This window comes from Podarcis melisellensis (genome assembly GCF_964234715.1).
Source record: "Podarcis melisellensis genome assembly, chromosome: 9".
In the NCBI taxonomy this organism is placed as follows: Eukaryota; Metazoa; Chordata; class Lepidosauria; order Squamata; family Lacertidae; genus Podarcis; species Podarcis melisellensis.
In genome coordinates, this window is record NC_138541.1 from 11,641,482 (window position 1) to 11,656,356 (window position 14,875).

At 41.8% G+C, this 14,875-nt stretch overlaps 1 protein-coding gene across 1 annotated transcript in view; it reads right to left on the reverse strand.

Annotated features, from left to right (window-relative positions):
- Positions 1–2,954: 2,954 nt before the first annotated feature.
- The window catches only part of ANTXR2 (ANTXR cell adhesion molecule 2), a 157,683-nt gene continuing 145,762 nt past the window's right edge, over positions 2,955–14,875 (reverse strand). The window contains exon 17 of the mRNA XM_081925103.1: positions 2,955–6,352. Coding sequence (XP_081781229.1) covers positions 6,314–6,352 — 39 coding nt within the window. The 3' untranslated portion in view covers positions 2,955–6,313. The remainder of the gene's footprint in view (positions 6,353–14,875) is intronic.

Below are 14,875 nucleotides of genomic sequence, written 5' to 3' on the forward strand. Positions count from 1 at the left end.
AGGTGGTGCTGTGGGTTAAACCACAGAGCCTAGGACTTGCCAATCAGAAGGTCGGCAGTTCGAATCCCCGCGACGGCGTGAGCTCCTGTTGCTTGGTCCCTGCTCCTGCCAACCTAGCAGTTCGAAAGCATGTCAAAGTGCAAGTAGATAAATAGGTACTGCTCTGGCGGGAAGGTAAAGTGTTTCCGTGTGCTGCTCTGGTTCGCCAGAAGCGGCTTAGTCATGCTGGCCACTTGACCCAGAAGAGGTACGCCGGCTCCCTCGGCCAATAAAGTGAGATGAGCACCGCAACCCCAGAGTCGGTCACGACTGGACCTAATGGTCAGGGGTCCCTTTACCTTTACCTTTATCACATCTCATCTCAGTCTCCTCTTTTCCAGGCTAAACATCCCCAGCTCCTTCAACCATTCCTCATAAGGCTTGGTTTCCAGACCCTTGATCATCTTGGTTGCCCTCTTCTGCACTCGTTCCAGCTTGTCAAGATCCTTCTTAAATTTGGCTACCCAGATTCCCATGGCCTCTTCTGGTGGTCAGTCTCAGAAAACCACCAGCAATAGGGTTGTACAAGAGAACTCTGAGGTATAAAGGAAAACACTTATTTGCTGCAGGCAAAGTTTTCTTTGAAACAAGGAGGTGATGGTACCACAATTAGACACTTTCACCTTAACCCTAATTCCAAAGCTTCCAGTGCCAGCACAGCTACGCATTGGCAAAGAACTACAGCAAGATTTCTCCTAAATTTCATGCTGGGAGCAGGGCCAGAGGTATTCATTAGGGTGCCACAAGAATGCCGCACAATTTTCCCCCCAGCAAAATAACTGTGGTTCAAATGGGCACGATCTATAGGACTGGGCAATGATTTATCAGTTATGGGTACAATTAGGCAGTTTTAAGCTCCACAGCTATCACTGGGCGAATGAAATTGTGTGCTTTAACCTGGTGTGTTTAAATCAAGGGAAATTTCAGTGTTTATTTATTTGAAGGATTGATATACCTCTTGATCGCAGTGGTTTGTTGAATGATCATGCTCGCTGTATGCATTCTAAGCCTCTTGCAGTAACTTACTAATGCACACTAGCTGATTTCCATAAGGCCCCTTGAAATAAATGAATTTTAGTATCTTTGGCCAACACCAGCTTTTTCTCTCATTTGTGAAACATTTCAACTATTGACAGAATACCAGTCCAACACGATAGTGTTCCTTTTGAGAAGCACTCAGCGATCTGCTTTCCTCACAAGGCAATTGTAAGCAATTCGTATCCATGCATTATTTGTATGTGACCAACAATAAAATAATTGCTTCCTCATACAATGAAGATTAAGGCAGAAATACAGTTATACGTACAAGGCTGTGTCTGGCTGATGAAATGGTATTAAAATTTGCTCTTCTCAAAATATTAACCAGAAATAACCTGGTGAATCTAAGCGCAAGAGACAATTGCAATACTTTGAAGAACTTGTGATGTGGTTGTATATGTGTTGCTATGATCTGGGAGAAAAAGGAGAAGTAAAATATTTGTGAGGAAGCAAGGCAGCTTTTAATAGATTCCATTTTCCTGTCTAGGTATCTGAGCTATGCATCAAATTCCAACAGAAAACTTGGTATATTGTTCCTAGGGATGGGAGAAATTTGATTCAGTTCACATTTAAAAGTGCATCTACTAAATCTGCGCTTTTGAAACAAGATGCAAACTAAAACACAATCTTTTGAAATTTGCACTTTGATAATATAATTATAATGTATAAAAATGAAAAGTAACTCGGAGCGGGGCTTTTAGTGTGACTGCCCCTATTCTGTGGAATAGCATTCCCGTCAAGATCCAACAGTTGCCCACTTTACGCTTTCTGGAAACAGTAGAAAACAATTTTATTCTGACAGGTTTTCCCCAGATGGTTAAATTTTCTCTTTTTTTTTTAACCACAAGCGCCTCCTTGTTAGGGTTTTAGTCTTTTTTAAATATGCTTGCTGTTTTTGTGTTTTCAGCTGTTTTTATTTATGTGTCAATCACCTTGAGATGGTAGCTTAGAAAGGGACTAATACATTACTGGAAATAATAATAATAATATACTAGTGTGCAAATGAATGCGTGTATTGCAATTATAAATTAAATTTGTATACTGCCCTTCATCTGAGGGTCACAGGGTGGTTCACAGCATAAAAATACAAAATGAGATCACAAAATACATCATAGAAGAACAAAAACAAACCAACAATCCCCTTGCCTTCTACAAACACATTCAACAGGCCACAGAAAATAACACACAATAATGCAATATAAATGGGGAAATTGCAAACATGTTTATAATGTGCAAAAATGTATGCAAAACGTGTATATTGACAGCAATTCGCACTAAAATGCTGATGAATTTTCATGAGGACTTTTTTTAAAAAACACACACACACACACACACAAACTGATGTGGGAATATGGGCTATGGAACCTGAGTGAAAAATGAGAAAGTAAAATACATTGGCTTGTGAATCAATTAGGGTTGGCCGAATAAATTCAGCCATCCCTAATTGATGCACAAGCCAATATATTTTCATTTTAATGGTATTTTGGTAAGAAAAATAAAACTTGAGCTCTATTATGACTTGTATATTTACATATGTAAAGTGGGATTTCTATGTTTGTTTTAAAACTTCACCAAAGAATGTATTACTGTAATCCATTGCATTCACCTATTTTTCACCAGCCCTCGTGCGTGCACACACACCAATACACACAGGGCCTTCATGATGTTCTTGGGAGTCCTGTAACCCCGCCCCCGAGTCCTCTTCTGTACTTTAGAAATATTCTGGAAGATAAGTATGTCTTTATTTCCCTAAATTGTGCTGTTGATATCGACATCTGCTGCAATGAAGTCCATTCTGACTCCAGTATCTTACCAAAGTGTTATGACTCCATCATGAATGCCATGAAACCTCATTCAGAGATTAATAGAGATGACTCTTATAATTTTATAAACATATAGCTTTAATACATTTAATAAACTCTGTTAAATTAATAATGCTTTGGTACATTTGCATTGAAGCTCACTGCACATGAAGTTGGCAAACACACCCGTGATTATTATTAAACCAGGGGCTTTTTAAAAAGTAGGTATTAAATTATGTCCCTATTTCCATCAATATTTAAAAATATGCATTTCAGCTACTACATATATTTAAATATTGTAAGTATTTTTACATGAGTAACAAAAAAGGTTTCATAAAATAACGAACGCCATGTAATGTTAAACCCTGAGAAACCTTTGTTGTTCTGCATGAAGGACTATTATGATAAATAACCACATTTCAGTGTTTTATTTCTTGAAAATAGAAACTCATAAAGATGGAACTATATGATCAACATTAAATATGGCCCTTTGGAGCATCACAAATATATTACCCATGTCTTCCTTTTAAATATTCGTTTTGGTTTTAGTTTTCTGCAACACAGAGCAATCCTTTTAGAAAGAAAATAAAGAAATTGCTTTAAATATGCTATTTTACAGGTAGCCATGGGTGTGTCAAGGTTATTTGCTTTCCTAAACATTTCACTTCAAAGGCAAAATGTCATGTTCAATGTCTGAACTGATTGCAAATTTCACACTCGATTTTTCAATATCTTGACCCAAATCTATAGCACCATTTCCCCAGGTATGTGCAGAGCAGCAAATCAGAAAATGTACATGGTTTGGTTTTCGCCGTAAGCAGAGGAAGTCAGAATTTACACAGACATAACCAAGGTTTTGCAGTAAACTATAAATATCTGCTTGTGAAGGAACTGCAAGTGTTACATATTTTGGATCTAAAACGGACAGCATCATCGTACTCTGACCCCGTCAAAAGGGTCTGCCGATCTGATCTTAGCTCCAATTCCATCCCCACTAGAGTCTGCCGAAAGTGATGGCGGCAGCACATTTTTCTGTCTTATTTACATTGCTAACACTGCGCATCGCCCATGCTGTAGCATCTGACAAATTTAAATAATTGTACAGCCAGCGTAAATCCCCTGAGTTAGCCTGTGACATGCCTTCTTGAAACTCATGCGATGACATCGGAAGGTGGGTCTCCTGGTCGAAGCCAGAAGCCAAGGAGGACGGTAACCCCCCCAGCAAAAAGAAGGCACTGGCTCTGGAGAGAAGGGCTTAAATAAAAAGAGTGAAATGACTTGTAGTAGCACCTCAGGTAAAGGATTTCATCCGTGCGAGCTCACATGGGGTGTTGGCAACGCTACCGGCGATGTCAACAATCTCCAGCCCAAAATAGCTGTTCAGCAAGAGGCTACATTGTGTGGCGGGAGTCTTGCTTTGGGAAGAGCCGCAAATTTGGCCATCAACCAAGGGGAATTATTCCACGCCCCTTGGGATTTCAATGAAAAGCAACAAAGGGGATAATTAGACCAGCACGCATCCCTTTCGCTCTTTCCCGTCTTCCGCGCAGGCATGCCCACCAAACGTGAAATGTTCGCCTTTTCCCCTCAGACGTGATGGTTGTTGAACTTATTTTTAGTGTCATTTGATAAGCCTCCCTGCGCGCAGAGAGACATCCCACTGACCCAGCCACTGGTCATTGTCTATACCGGTTCCCATCAAAGTACGCGCACTTTGTCAGGTTTCGACTCGAATATCCATTTTGCATCTGAAGTACAGTATCGAAAGTGACTGGATCATTTGAGCCTTTTTCTTCAGCTGCTGCCTCCTTCCTCCCCCACAGTGCTTCCACTCACGCTAACATAATTTGGCACTGCCGACGTGACACAACACTGGTTTTTCCATTAAAAAAAATAATAATACATAGTTTGTCAACGTTTTACCAATGGCCGGCACTCCAGCACATTTAATTTATAAACTGAGGAAAGGAGGCGCCTCGTCTCCCATCTCCCTCTCTCCTTTCTTGGCCCCAGTGTTGAATTTCCACCAAAGCATGGTACCCCCTCAAAAAACTGAGTAATGCGCATACAGTAATAGGTCATTCAATGTCAAAAGGCATAAAAAAGATGAGCAAAACCTTCACAGGCTGCTGCTTGCTGTTGCCTTTAATTATATTAATTAAACTTTGAAATTCTCATGCACAGAGAGTTGCTGGCTTGTGACGCTGAAGAGCCCTTGGAGATTTGTGGGGTGGGGGTTGGGGGTTGGAGAGGAGAGAGAAAAGGACCCTGAGATGCCAGCATTGTGGCAATGGCTTTTTCCCAATCTTATAACAATAACAACAATACATAAGCCTAGAATGGCTAGGTATGTTTACAGAGGCTAATGTTTTCATGTGCTACTGAGTGCCGAGTGCAAAAAATGGGGGAAGTTAGAGAGGGAAAAATATCGGCCACAATGCCAAAGCCTGGGGTAGCGTCAGTCCCTCAATCTCTGCTCGAGATCCCTGGTTACAGGCTGTCTTCCTGTAGAATAACGCTCTATTAATTTTTCTTCCTGTCCTGGGTACATAATGAAAGAAAGGTGTCTTCAGAAACTAAAGGGCAAAGTCTCGCTTGCCACCAATACCTTGAGGCACCATGTCTACGATTTTGTCATGCATGTGCACTGCTCAGTGTTAAAGTGACAAGATTTTCAGTCAGAAGGTTCCCGTAAGGCACACTCCGATGGGTGGCAGTGGAGGGGGCTGGGATGGGACTTGGAAGGATTTCGTGACATGACATCGCTGAGAGGCAATGAACTCTTGCGTTTTCCCAAGCCTGGCGGGAATCTGAGTCTCCTGCCTCTGGCGAAGAGTTTCCTATTTGAGTAGCAAGTGCTGTCGTCGCGTCCAAGAAACAAGGCAGCTCCCACTAGGGGCACATGAAGGCTCGAGTGCATATTGTTCAGCTACAATAACAACAAAAGCCAATGTCATTGGTCATTCGGTTGTGATTCCTGGAACGGATCTTTCGTTGAAAACCTAGACGCGCACACTTTATAACATCACCTTTAGGCCATAGCTTAATGGCAGAATTATCTGCTTTGCATGAAGAAGGTTCCAGGTTCGGTCCCCAACATCTCTCCAGGTAGGACTGGGAGGGATTCCTATCTGGAACTCTGTCAGTCAATGTAGACAATGAGCCGGACCAATGGTTTGGCTTGGCATACGGCAGCTTCCTATGTTCCTAAATAATATAATACGGCAATGAATACTGCATGAGGTAACAAGCTGAGAAGAAAATGGCGGGCATCAGAGCTTAGTGCAGCAGTAGGTGGCTTGCAGTGGAATCAAATGCAGCAAAACTTCCAGGCTGAGAGGCTGAAGTTGTTCTGAGGATTTTGTTTAAGTGCTTTGTTGGCGTTCTTTGGTTGCATCGCAGAAGTGGTGGCTTTTCATCCTCTTTGCCTTCCTTTACTGAGACTGGACTCGGGTGAAGTTCATGCAACGGCCCTAAAAAGAGAGAGAAAACACAATGAAGGTGTTAGTGTGAATGGCGGTAATAACTACATTTTAAAAACAAAGACAGAATGGTTGGATAATGGATATAATCCTTTGGGATATAATCCCTGAGAAGGACCATGCTATGCTATTATTGGCAATAGCTATTCAGTCTTTCAGATAACTGGAATCCTACAGAAATCCATAACATGAAAGAGAGAAAGCAACAGAGAGGCTCATGGCACCTTAAGGATTAACAAATTCATTAGCTTTTGTGGCCTACAGTCCACTTCATCAAATTCTGAAACATAATTCAGGACAATACTTCATGCATCTGGTGACACAGGTCGTATTCCACAAGTGTTTACGCTATAAAAAAAAACATTGTTAGCTTTTAAGATGTTACAATAATCTTTCTTTTCATTTCAGCATGTTGTTGTTGCTATGTTCAAAGTACCATAAGTAAGAAATCCCTGCTAATCTAATGCAGATCACCAAGAGATGTGCCACTAGATCCTGATCTACTTCCTGCCCACCTGGGCAACCGATTAACACAACCATCCATCTGGGGAAAAAATGGTCAAAAGAGACATGTTGAAAGATCTGTTCCCATATATTATTGTCTCTGAACATTTAAACAATGCATATATCGATATTCAGTGGAAGACTTCATGGTTTGGTCTATCCTCTGGCTTTGCTGAAGACTAATCTCCAAATAAGGTTTGCTAATGACAAGCAAATGACACTACTTGTCTTCAAGGTTGGATATCTTATTGTGTATGAACCAAAGGATTAACAATGGGACGCTGCCCAAGTTCTAACTTAGAGGGGCCTGGTGTATTTGTTTTGGCTTATGTAAAGAACTCATGTCTGACATGCTCCTCTGATTTTGGCTCCAAAGAATGAAAATGAAGTCGGTCAGGTGATAAGCTTTCCGTGGATCAATTAAATCACTGTTTAAATCAGCATGGTAAAATACACTGTGTAATTTCTCACAGCCTCTTTCTCATCGAGTATTGCAACTGATTCTACAGCCATGTGGCTTCATGCATCAGAAGAATTAGGTGTTGGCCAACAAAAGCTTTTGCTAAGATAAAGAGGTCAGTTCCACGGAAATCGTTGAGGTTTTGCTACAACCGACTGAATGCAGATATTTTTCTGGATCATTTAAGTGCCATATACCCGATATCTCTAATAAAAATTTTTACCATAGTAAACTAAGAGCATAACTCTCTTTAAACACATTGTCCACGGTGGATAGATTAATGTAATCATGATTTGCATCATCACCCAGCAGAAGGCCTTGATTAAAATCAAGAGCATGAGCAGCTTGCTCAGCAAGCAGGGCCACACCGGGTATGCATCATGCTCTGAAGGAATGTAGATTTACATATATTAGTTGCATGCAATTAACATAATTTGCACAACACATTCAGGACCATGACTAGTGTCAGCCTACAGTTGGCGAAATTGCTGCTCTTCATGATTTAAACCAGAAACTGTTTTGAAATGTTTAGGTTGCTTTTGAACTAATTAACATACTGTAAGGCAATATTAACTAATATAATATACTTAATTGATTTTTTTCCCTTTCCCTGCTTTTTTGGAAAAAATAATGATCTAGCGAAGTCCTAGTGAATGTAAAAATACCCAGAATTTCAATTCACAGAAGAGGAAGGGAAACACCGAAACTCAGAGAGGATGGAGGATCTTTCTGCACTTAGAAGCCCAGAATAGCCCATGTGGATGGGGAAGGCAGATTCCACTTCTGCCGACAGAAGATCTGGAACTTGTGCAACTTGGAATAATTACCTACATCTGATCCCACCACACATCTGTGCTCAGATGTAAAAAAAAACACCACACATGCCCCGCTTCTGCAGACAAATGCAAATGGCATATATGTCCCTGTGTCCTGCACCTCTGATGCACAGGTTTTGTGTGTGCTCATCAAGCAATTTTGGGGTGCATATCTGGATCAGGCCCACTGCCTTTAAATCTACTCTGCTTCTTCTTTTTAAAGTAAAACCTACACACTTTTTTTAAACGAATCAATCACAAAAAGTATTCAACTAACTTTTACTCAGTAGACCCACTGAAATCAATGTGCATTCATTTCAATGGGCCTGCTCTGAGTAAAAGTATATTAGATACAAATTATGTGTTCCCCCCACCCCACCCAAACCATTCATAGAACAGTAGCAGAAAATAAATACAGCAACCCTAAACATATGTGTCCACAGCACTGGAGTAATCTTTCTGCAAATGGGGTTGTGGTGGTGCACTTGTCCTGAGGTTGAAATGCTCCATTCTAGGTCAGGAGCTGACACAACCATTAGGTGCCGTCAAGGTCCCATTTTCTGTGGTGGCTACCCCTTTAGGCACCAGGCAAAAACATTCCTCTTCAACCAGGCCTTTGATCGATTAATATTCTACGTACAGCCTTTTAACTGTGGTTGTTTCTTGTTGTTTTTGTTTTAACTATTTATTTGTGCTTTTATCTTATACAGTGGTACCTCGGGTTAAGAACTTAATTCGTTCCAGAGGTCCATTCTTAACCTGAAACTGTTCTTAACCTGAGGTACTACTTTAGCTAATGGGGCCTCCCGCTGCCACCACCGTGCAATTTCTGTTCTCATCCTGAAGCAAAGCTCTTAACCCGAGGTACTATTTCTGGGTTGGTGGAGCCTGTAACCTGAAGCGTCTGCAACCCAAGGTACCACTGTATTCTTATCTTGTGATCCACCCTGAGATCTTATGATGAGGGGTGGTATATAAGTCTAATAAATCACTAAAATAACTAAAAATCGCATTGGATTAAAACGCGGTGCCAAAAAAGCACAGTGAAGTGCAGTCAAGGGACTGGAAAAGAGAGTGTTGTATGTACAATCTCAGTGGAGTGGGTTCCTATAATGGATTGAGAACTTTGCCATCTCAGTGCAGTGGTACCTCGGGTTAGAGATGCTTCAGGTTACAGACTCTGCTAACCCAGAAATAGTATCTCGGGTTAAGAACTTTGCTTCAGGATGAGAACAGAAATTGTGCGGCAGCAGCGGGAGGCCCCATTAGCTAAAGTGGTGTTTCAGGTTAAGAACAGTTTCAGGTTAAGAACGGACCTCCAGAACGAATTAAGTTCTTAACCCGAGGTACCACTGTACTGAGTAAATCACAGCTGCATAAGTTATAGATATAGACCAGCCTTCCCCAGCCAATGTTTTGAACAACAACTCTAATCATTGCTCACCATTGGCCATGCTGGCTGGGACTGTTGGAATCGCAATCCAAAACATCTGGAGGGGAGGGCACCACAATTTGAGAAGGCAGCCACAACCACCAGAGACCACACCAGAACATTAAGACTAGCAAGATGCATCCAGTTCCCTGAGCTTTCTTATTTGTCTCACAGTGTATTCGCTGTGCGCCTAGATTTCCATAGCCGACAACTCTAGTGTTCTGATGGTAATGCCCTGGCCCATTTTCACACGTTGACTGGGGATCTGTAACCCTGAGCTGAAACAAGTCGGGCTTTCCAAATTAGCAAATGAAATATATTATGAATATTCAAATAAGAACACACATATGCTGGGTTCATATTTACTGGAAGTCAAGCAACCTAATCTAATCTGAAGTTTGAATTTTGAATAGCATGTGAATGAAGTGAAGTAGACAAAGACGGCAGGAAAACTCCCTCTGACTTCCGACTTCCGTGGACTCTGATGTACATATGTTATGGTGAATGTTTGAAAACGGTTGACGGTTGACATTTACATGGGAATGTTGACAATCTCAGAACTCTGTCAAGGTCTAAAGAAATCAAGAGACAGCACAGTAGATGTTGACAGTCATCTAAATGTGATTGTCAGCATTCTCTTGTGTATGTCACAAAAGTAGGGACACACATACATGTATCTCTTTTCAGGAATCCACAAAATCCATCCGAGATTGTCAGGGCTCCAAATGCAATTGTAAATAGTCACCAACGCCAAACATTTATGCATAATCCACAGCAGTAATCATCACCATCATCATTTTGATTTTTATGGAATGTGTTCAAATATTAAAAGTGGCTTGCATATATTGCCTCCAAAATATATATAAACAAGAAACTAAAATGCAAAGTAAACTATGTTTTGAAGAAGCTTGTGCCGGTAACGACAAACCATGGTTTGCAGTTAATCTGAATGCAGTTGTTGAATCCATCATTATTACTGCTGGCTTGCAAATTGCAAATGACCAGTGTTTGACTGTGAAACTAATCGGAAACCACCCCAAATAGCTTATTTCTGTGTGGGAAGATGTCACACCACTGATCTCACTACTGTCCAGTCTGGCTCACAACAGTAACTCGAGATACTTGTTGCTGGAGATACTGGGAAATGAACCTGAGACCTTGTACAGTACATACAAAGGCCTTTCTATCTCCCCATGGTTCTTACCACCCACCACTATCCAGCTACCAAGTGAACAGAGGGTTATGAGATATTCATCCATGTCAACGGAGCATTTTCTCTTTATGCATTCTCAATTTTATCTCCCCCCTCCATATTGATGGGCTTGCAGATGAGAGGCATTAAATCAAAACCGTACATAGAAGGGGGAATCTTTTTGTGAGCTGCAAGCCTGCTTTATCCGAAGGCAGGATGTTGGAAAACACACAGAAAGTGCTAATTAACTTTGAAGGTCGGGGTGTTGTATCGCCATGGATGTAACAGCAAAGATTCCATGCCAGCGCAGAAAAGAACAAGTTGCACGTGTAGGTAATGGAATGTGACAAGGTTTGCGCTGCTTTGTAATGCATGCATGCAGAGGGCACATTAAAAGTTGCCACAGAAAGCCGGAGCAACTTCCTGGCGTTGAAATTAATTTGAGGTCCCAAATCCTACCCAGAACCCATTGCTCCCGATTCCGGTTCCACACACATTTGAAACCTAAGGAGTGGAGTCAGAAATTCAGTGCATAAGACTTTAAGAAATAAATAAATAAGAACAGCCCCAATGCATCTGATCAAGGTAAATGTTTATATACCTCTTTTGCATGTGAACGGTGCCATTTTGGCTATATAAAGATCGATCCCCACTACTGAGATGGGGGGGGGGAGGGAATGCTATTGCATTATAAAGCTGTACAGTGGTACCTCGGGTTAAGTACTTAATTCGTTCCGGAGGTCCGTACTTAACCTGAAACTGTTCTTAACCTGAAGCACCACTTTAGCCAATGGGGTCTCCCGCTGCTGCTGCGCCGCCGGAGCACATGTTCTGTTCTCATCCTGAAGCAAAGTTCTTAACCTGAAGCAATATTTCTGGGTTAGCGGTCTCTGTAACCTGAAGCGTGTGTAACCTGAAGTGTATGTAACCCGAGGTACCACTGTATATAAAAACCTTGCTCTTGTTTTTAGAGTCTTTCTTCTTGTGACATCCCTCTCTTTTGAATTGTCTCCCCAGAGTTCAGTTTAATTGCTTTTGTTGCCTGCTGTGACCACACCATGGGTTTTTCTGTACAGTTTTTATTTTCTTCTGTGTTTTAGCTGGGGAGGCCATGGCTGAAGAATGACTAATGAACTATTTAAAATAAACTAGTGTTAGATATGGGATGGAATTCACTGATCGGGATTTCCCTCCTCCAGCAGAGAAAAACCTGAAGAAGCTGAACCACCTTCTCAGCCCCACGGCCACAGTCTATCATTGTGGTGGCTTAATGTTACATTCATGCCCTCTTACTCAATTAAACAATCAATACATCCAATTTGAATTCAGATGTATCATTCCTTGTAAATCACTGGGTCATAAACCTTAACAATACCAACATGCAGTCGGTATAAAATTGAACTAAATTAGTGTCTTAGGGCTACACTAATTAAAACATGAGTTATGCAGGCATCCCATGATTGTCTCATGAGTGATCAGCGTAGCTTGGGTGGGCCAATACGCTTAAGGATGCAGGTTTAAGGAACGGGACCTGTTTTGGAATCCTAAAAGAGATTTTAAAGCAGCACACATATTCGATGCCTTTCTCAACCTTGAACTTTCCCCCTTACTAGCTCAAAAAAGCCAAGTGTCTGGAATCCTCTACAAGAGACCAGCAGCATAACGTTTAAAAAGAAGAAGAAAAACTCAGAGGAACATTTGCAAGACACTTGTAGGATCACTCCACCAATAATAAATAAAAAGTATTAAAGACATTAGGTGACATCCAAAGTAAGTCATGCCCATGGAAATCAATGGACTTAAGTTCATTACTGGGAGAAAAGCAATGACAAACCTAGACAGCATCTTCAAAAGCAGAGACATCACCTTGCCAACAAAGGTCCATATAGTAAAAGCTATGGTTTTCCCAGTAGTGATGTATGGAAGTGAGAGCTGGACCATAAAGAAGGCTGATCGCCAAAGAATTGATGCTTTTGAATTATGGTGCTGCAGGAGACTCTTGAGAGTCCCATGGACTGCAAGAAGATCAAACCTCTCCATTCTGAAGGAAATCAGTCCTGAGTGCTCACTGGAAGGACAGATCCTGAAGCTGAGGCTCCAATACTTTGGCCATCTTATGAGAAGAGAAGACTCCCTGGAAAAGACCCTGATGTTGGGAAAGATGGAGGGCACAAGGAGAAGGGGACGACAGAGGACGAGATGGTTGGACAGTGTTCTTGAAGCTACTAGCATGAGTTTGACCAAACAGCAGGAGGCAGTGGATGACAGGAGTGCCTGGCATGCTCTGGTCCATGGGGTCACAAAGAGTTGGACATGACTAAACGACTAAACAACAACAAAGTTCATTACTTTCAATAGGTCTGCCCTTCGTATGACTTCACATCTCCAGCTGTGAATATGATTAGTGCAGCTTGTAAGGCAAGCACCAGCCATTTCTAATTTGAGTGACAATTCCCGTGAACTTCACTTTAAATTATTTTGGGGGTGCCCGTTATCTTGTGAAAAGGTGCCAGCTTCAGGAGGCACCGAATCAGCTGCGATCGCCCCAAAGAAAGAAATGCAATGAGTTGCTTGTCTTGTCGAAAGTCAGTATTAACTTCTCTCAATGTTACTCTGATGTTTCCACCGAAAAGGACCATCTTGGCTGTCTCTTGGTGCAGACCCGAGTTATCGAGCCCGAGCTTCCACAGCCACCACTTGGCCATGAACCACCATCGGCAGGACTGGCAGCAATAGATCTATGCTTATTTCCTTGACATCTGATGGGATGGCGTTAAACAGGGCGGGTGCCACTACCAAGAAGGCCCTCTGCCTGGTTCCCTGTAACCTTACTTCTCGCTGGGAGGGAACCACCAGATCTATCTTAAGATCTATGCTTAAGATAATACTTTCACTCTTTTGCTAATCATGCTGTTTTTAGTGTGTATTTTATATTTGACTTCCTTTAGTAATGTTTTCTTTTGAAATGCTCAAGATTATTAATTTTTTTTGTACCTTGGCTGTGTTAAATGTGCATTCTGTAGCTGAGCTCCGTTGCAATGTTTTGTTTTGAAATCTTTAGTTTCCTGTTTACTGCTATACCTTACGTTCAACTTTATATCCAGCATGAAACTCTGGACAGCTGCTGCCAGTCAGTGTAAAAAGCACTGAACTAGATGAGCGAATGCCCTGCCTCAGTATAGGGCAGCTTCCTATTTTTTTCCAGCTAGACTGGTGACTGGGAGTGGCCGCCGAGACCATATAACACCAGCCCTGAAAGACTTCAGTGGCTCCCAGTACGTTTCCGAGCACAATTCAAAGTGTTGGTGCTGACCTTTAAAGCCCTAAATGGCCTCGGTCCAGTATATCTGAAGAAGCATCTCCACCCCCATCATTCAGCCTAGACACTGATGTCCAGCTCCGAGGGCCTTCTGGAGGTTCCTTCACTGCGAGATGTGAGGGAACCAGGCAGAGGGCCTTCTGGGTAGTGGCGCCCAACCTGTGGAACGCCCTCCCACCAGATGTCAAGGAAATAAACAACTATCTGACTTTTAGAAGACATCTGAAAGCAGCCCTGTTTAAGGAAGTTTTTAATTTTTGATGTTTTATCATGTTTTAAATATTCTGTTGGGAGCTGCCCAGGGTGGCTGGAGAGGCATAGCCAGATGGGTGGGGTATAAGTAATAAATTATTATTATTACAGTGGTACCTCGGGTTAAGAACTTAATTCGTTCTGGAGGTCTGTTCTTAACCTGAAACTGTTCTTAACCTGAAGTACCACTTTAGCTAATGGGGCCTCCCGCTGCTGCCGCCGCACAATTTCTGTTCTCATCCTGAAGCAAAGTTCTTAAGCCGAGGTACTATTTCTGGGTTAGCGGGGTCTGTAACCTGAAACGTCTGTAAACTGAAGCATCTGTAACCCGAGGTACCACTGTATTATTATTATTAGTAGTAGTAGTAGTATTCCATTCTCTCTCTTTATGTGAATGAAGGTAGGGGCTCTCTAGCTTTATGCAACTCACCGAACAACTGTGAGATATACAGTGGTACCTCAGGTTAAGTACTTAATTCGTTCCGGAGGTCCGTACTTAACCTGAAACTGTTCTTAACTTGAAGAAGCACTTTAGTTAAT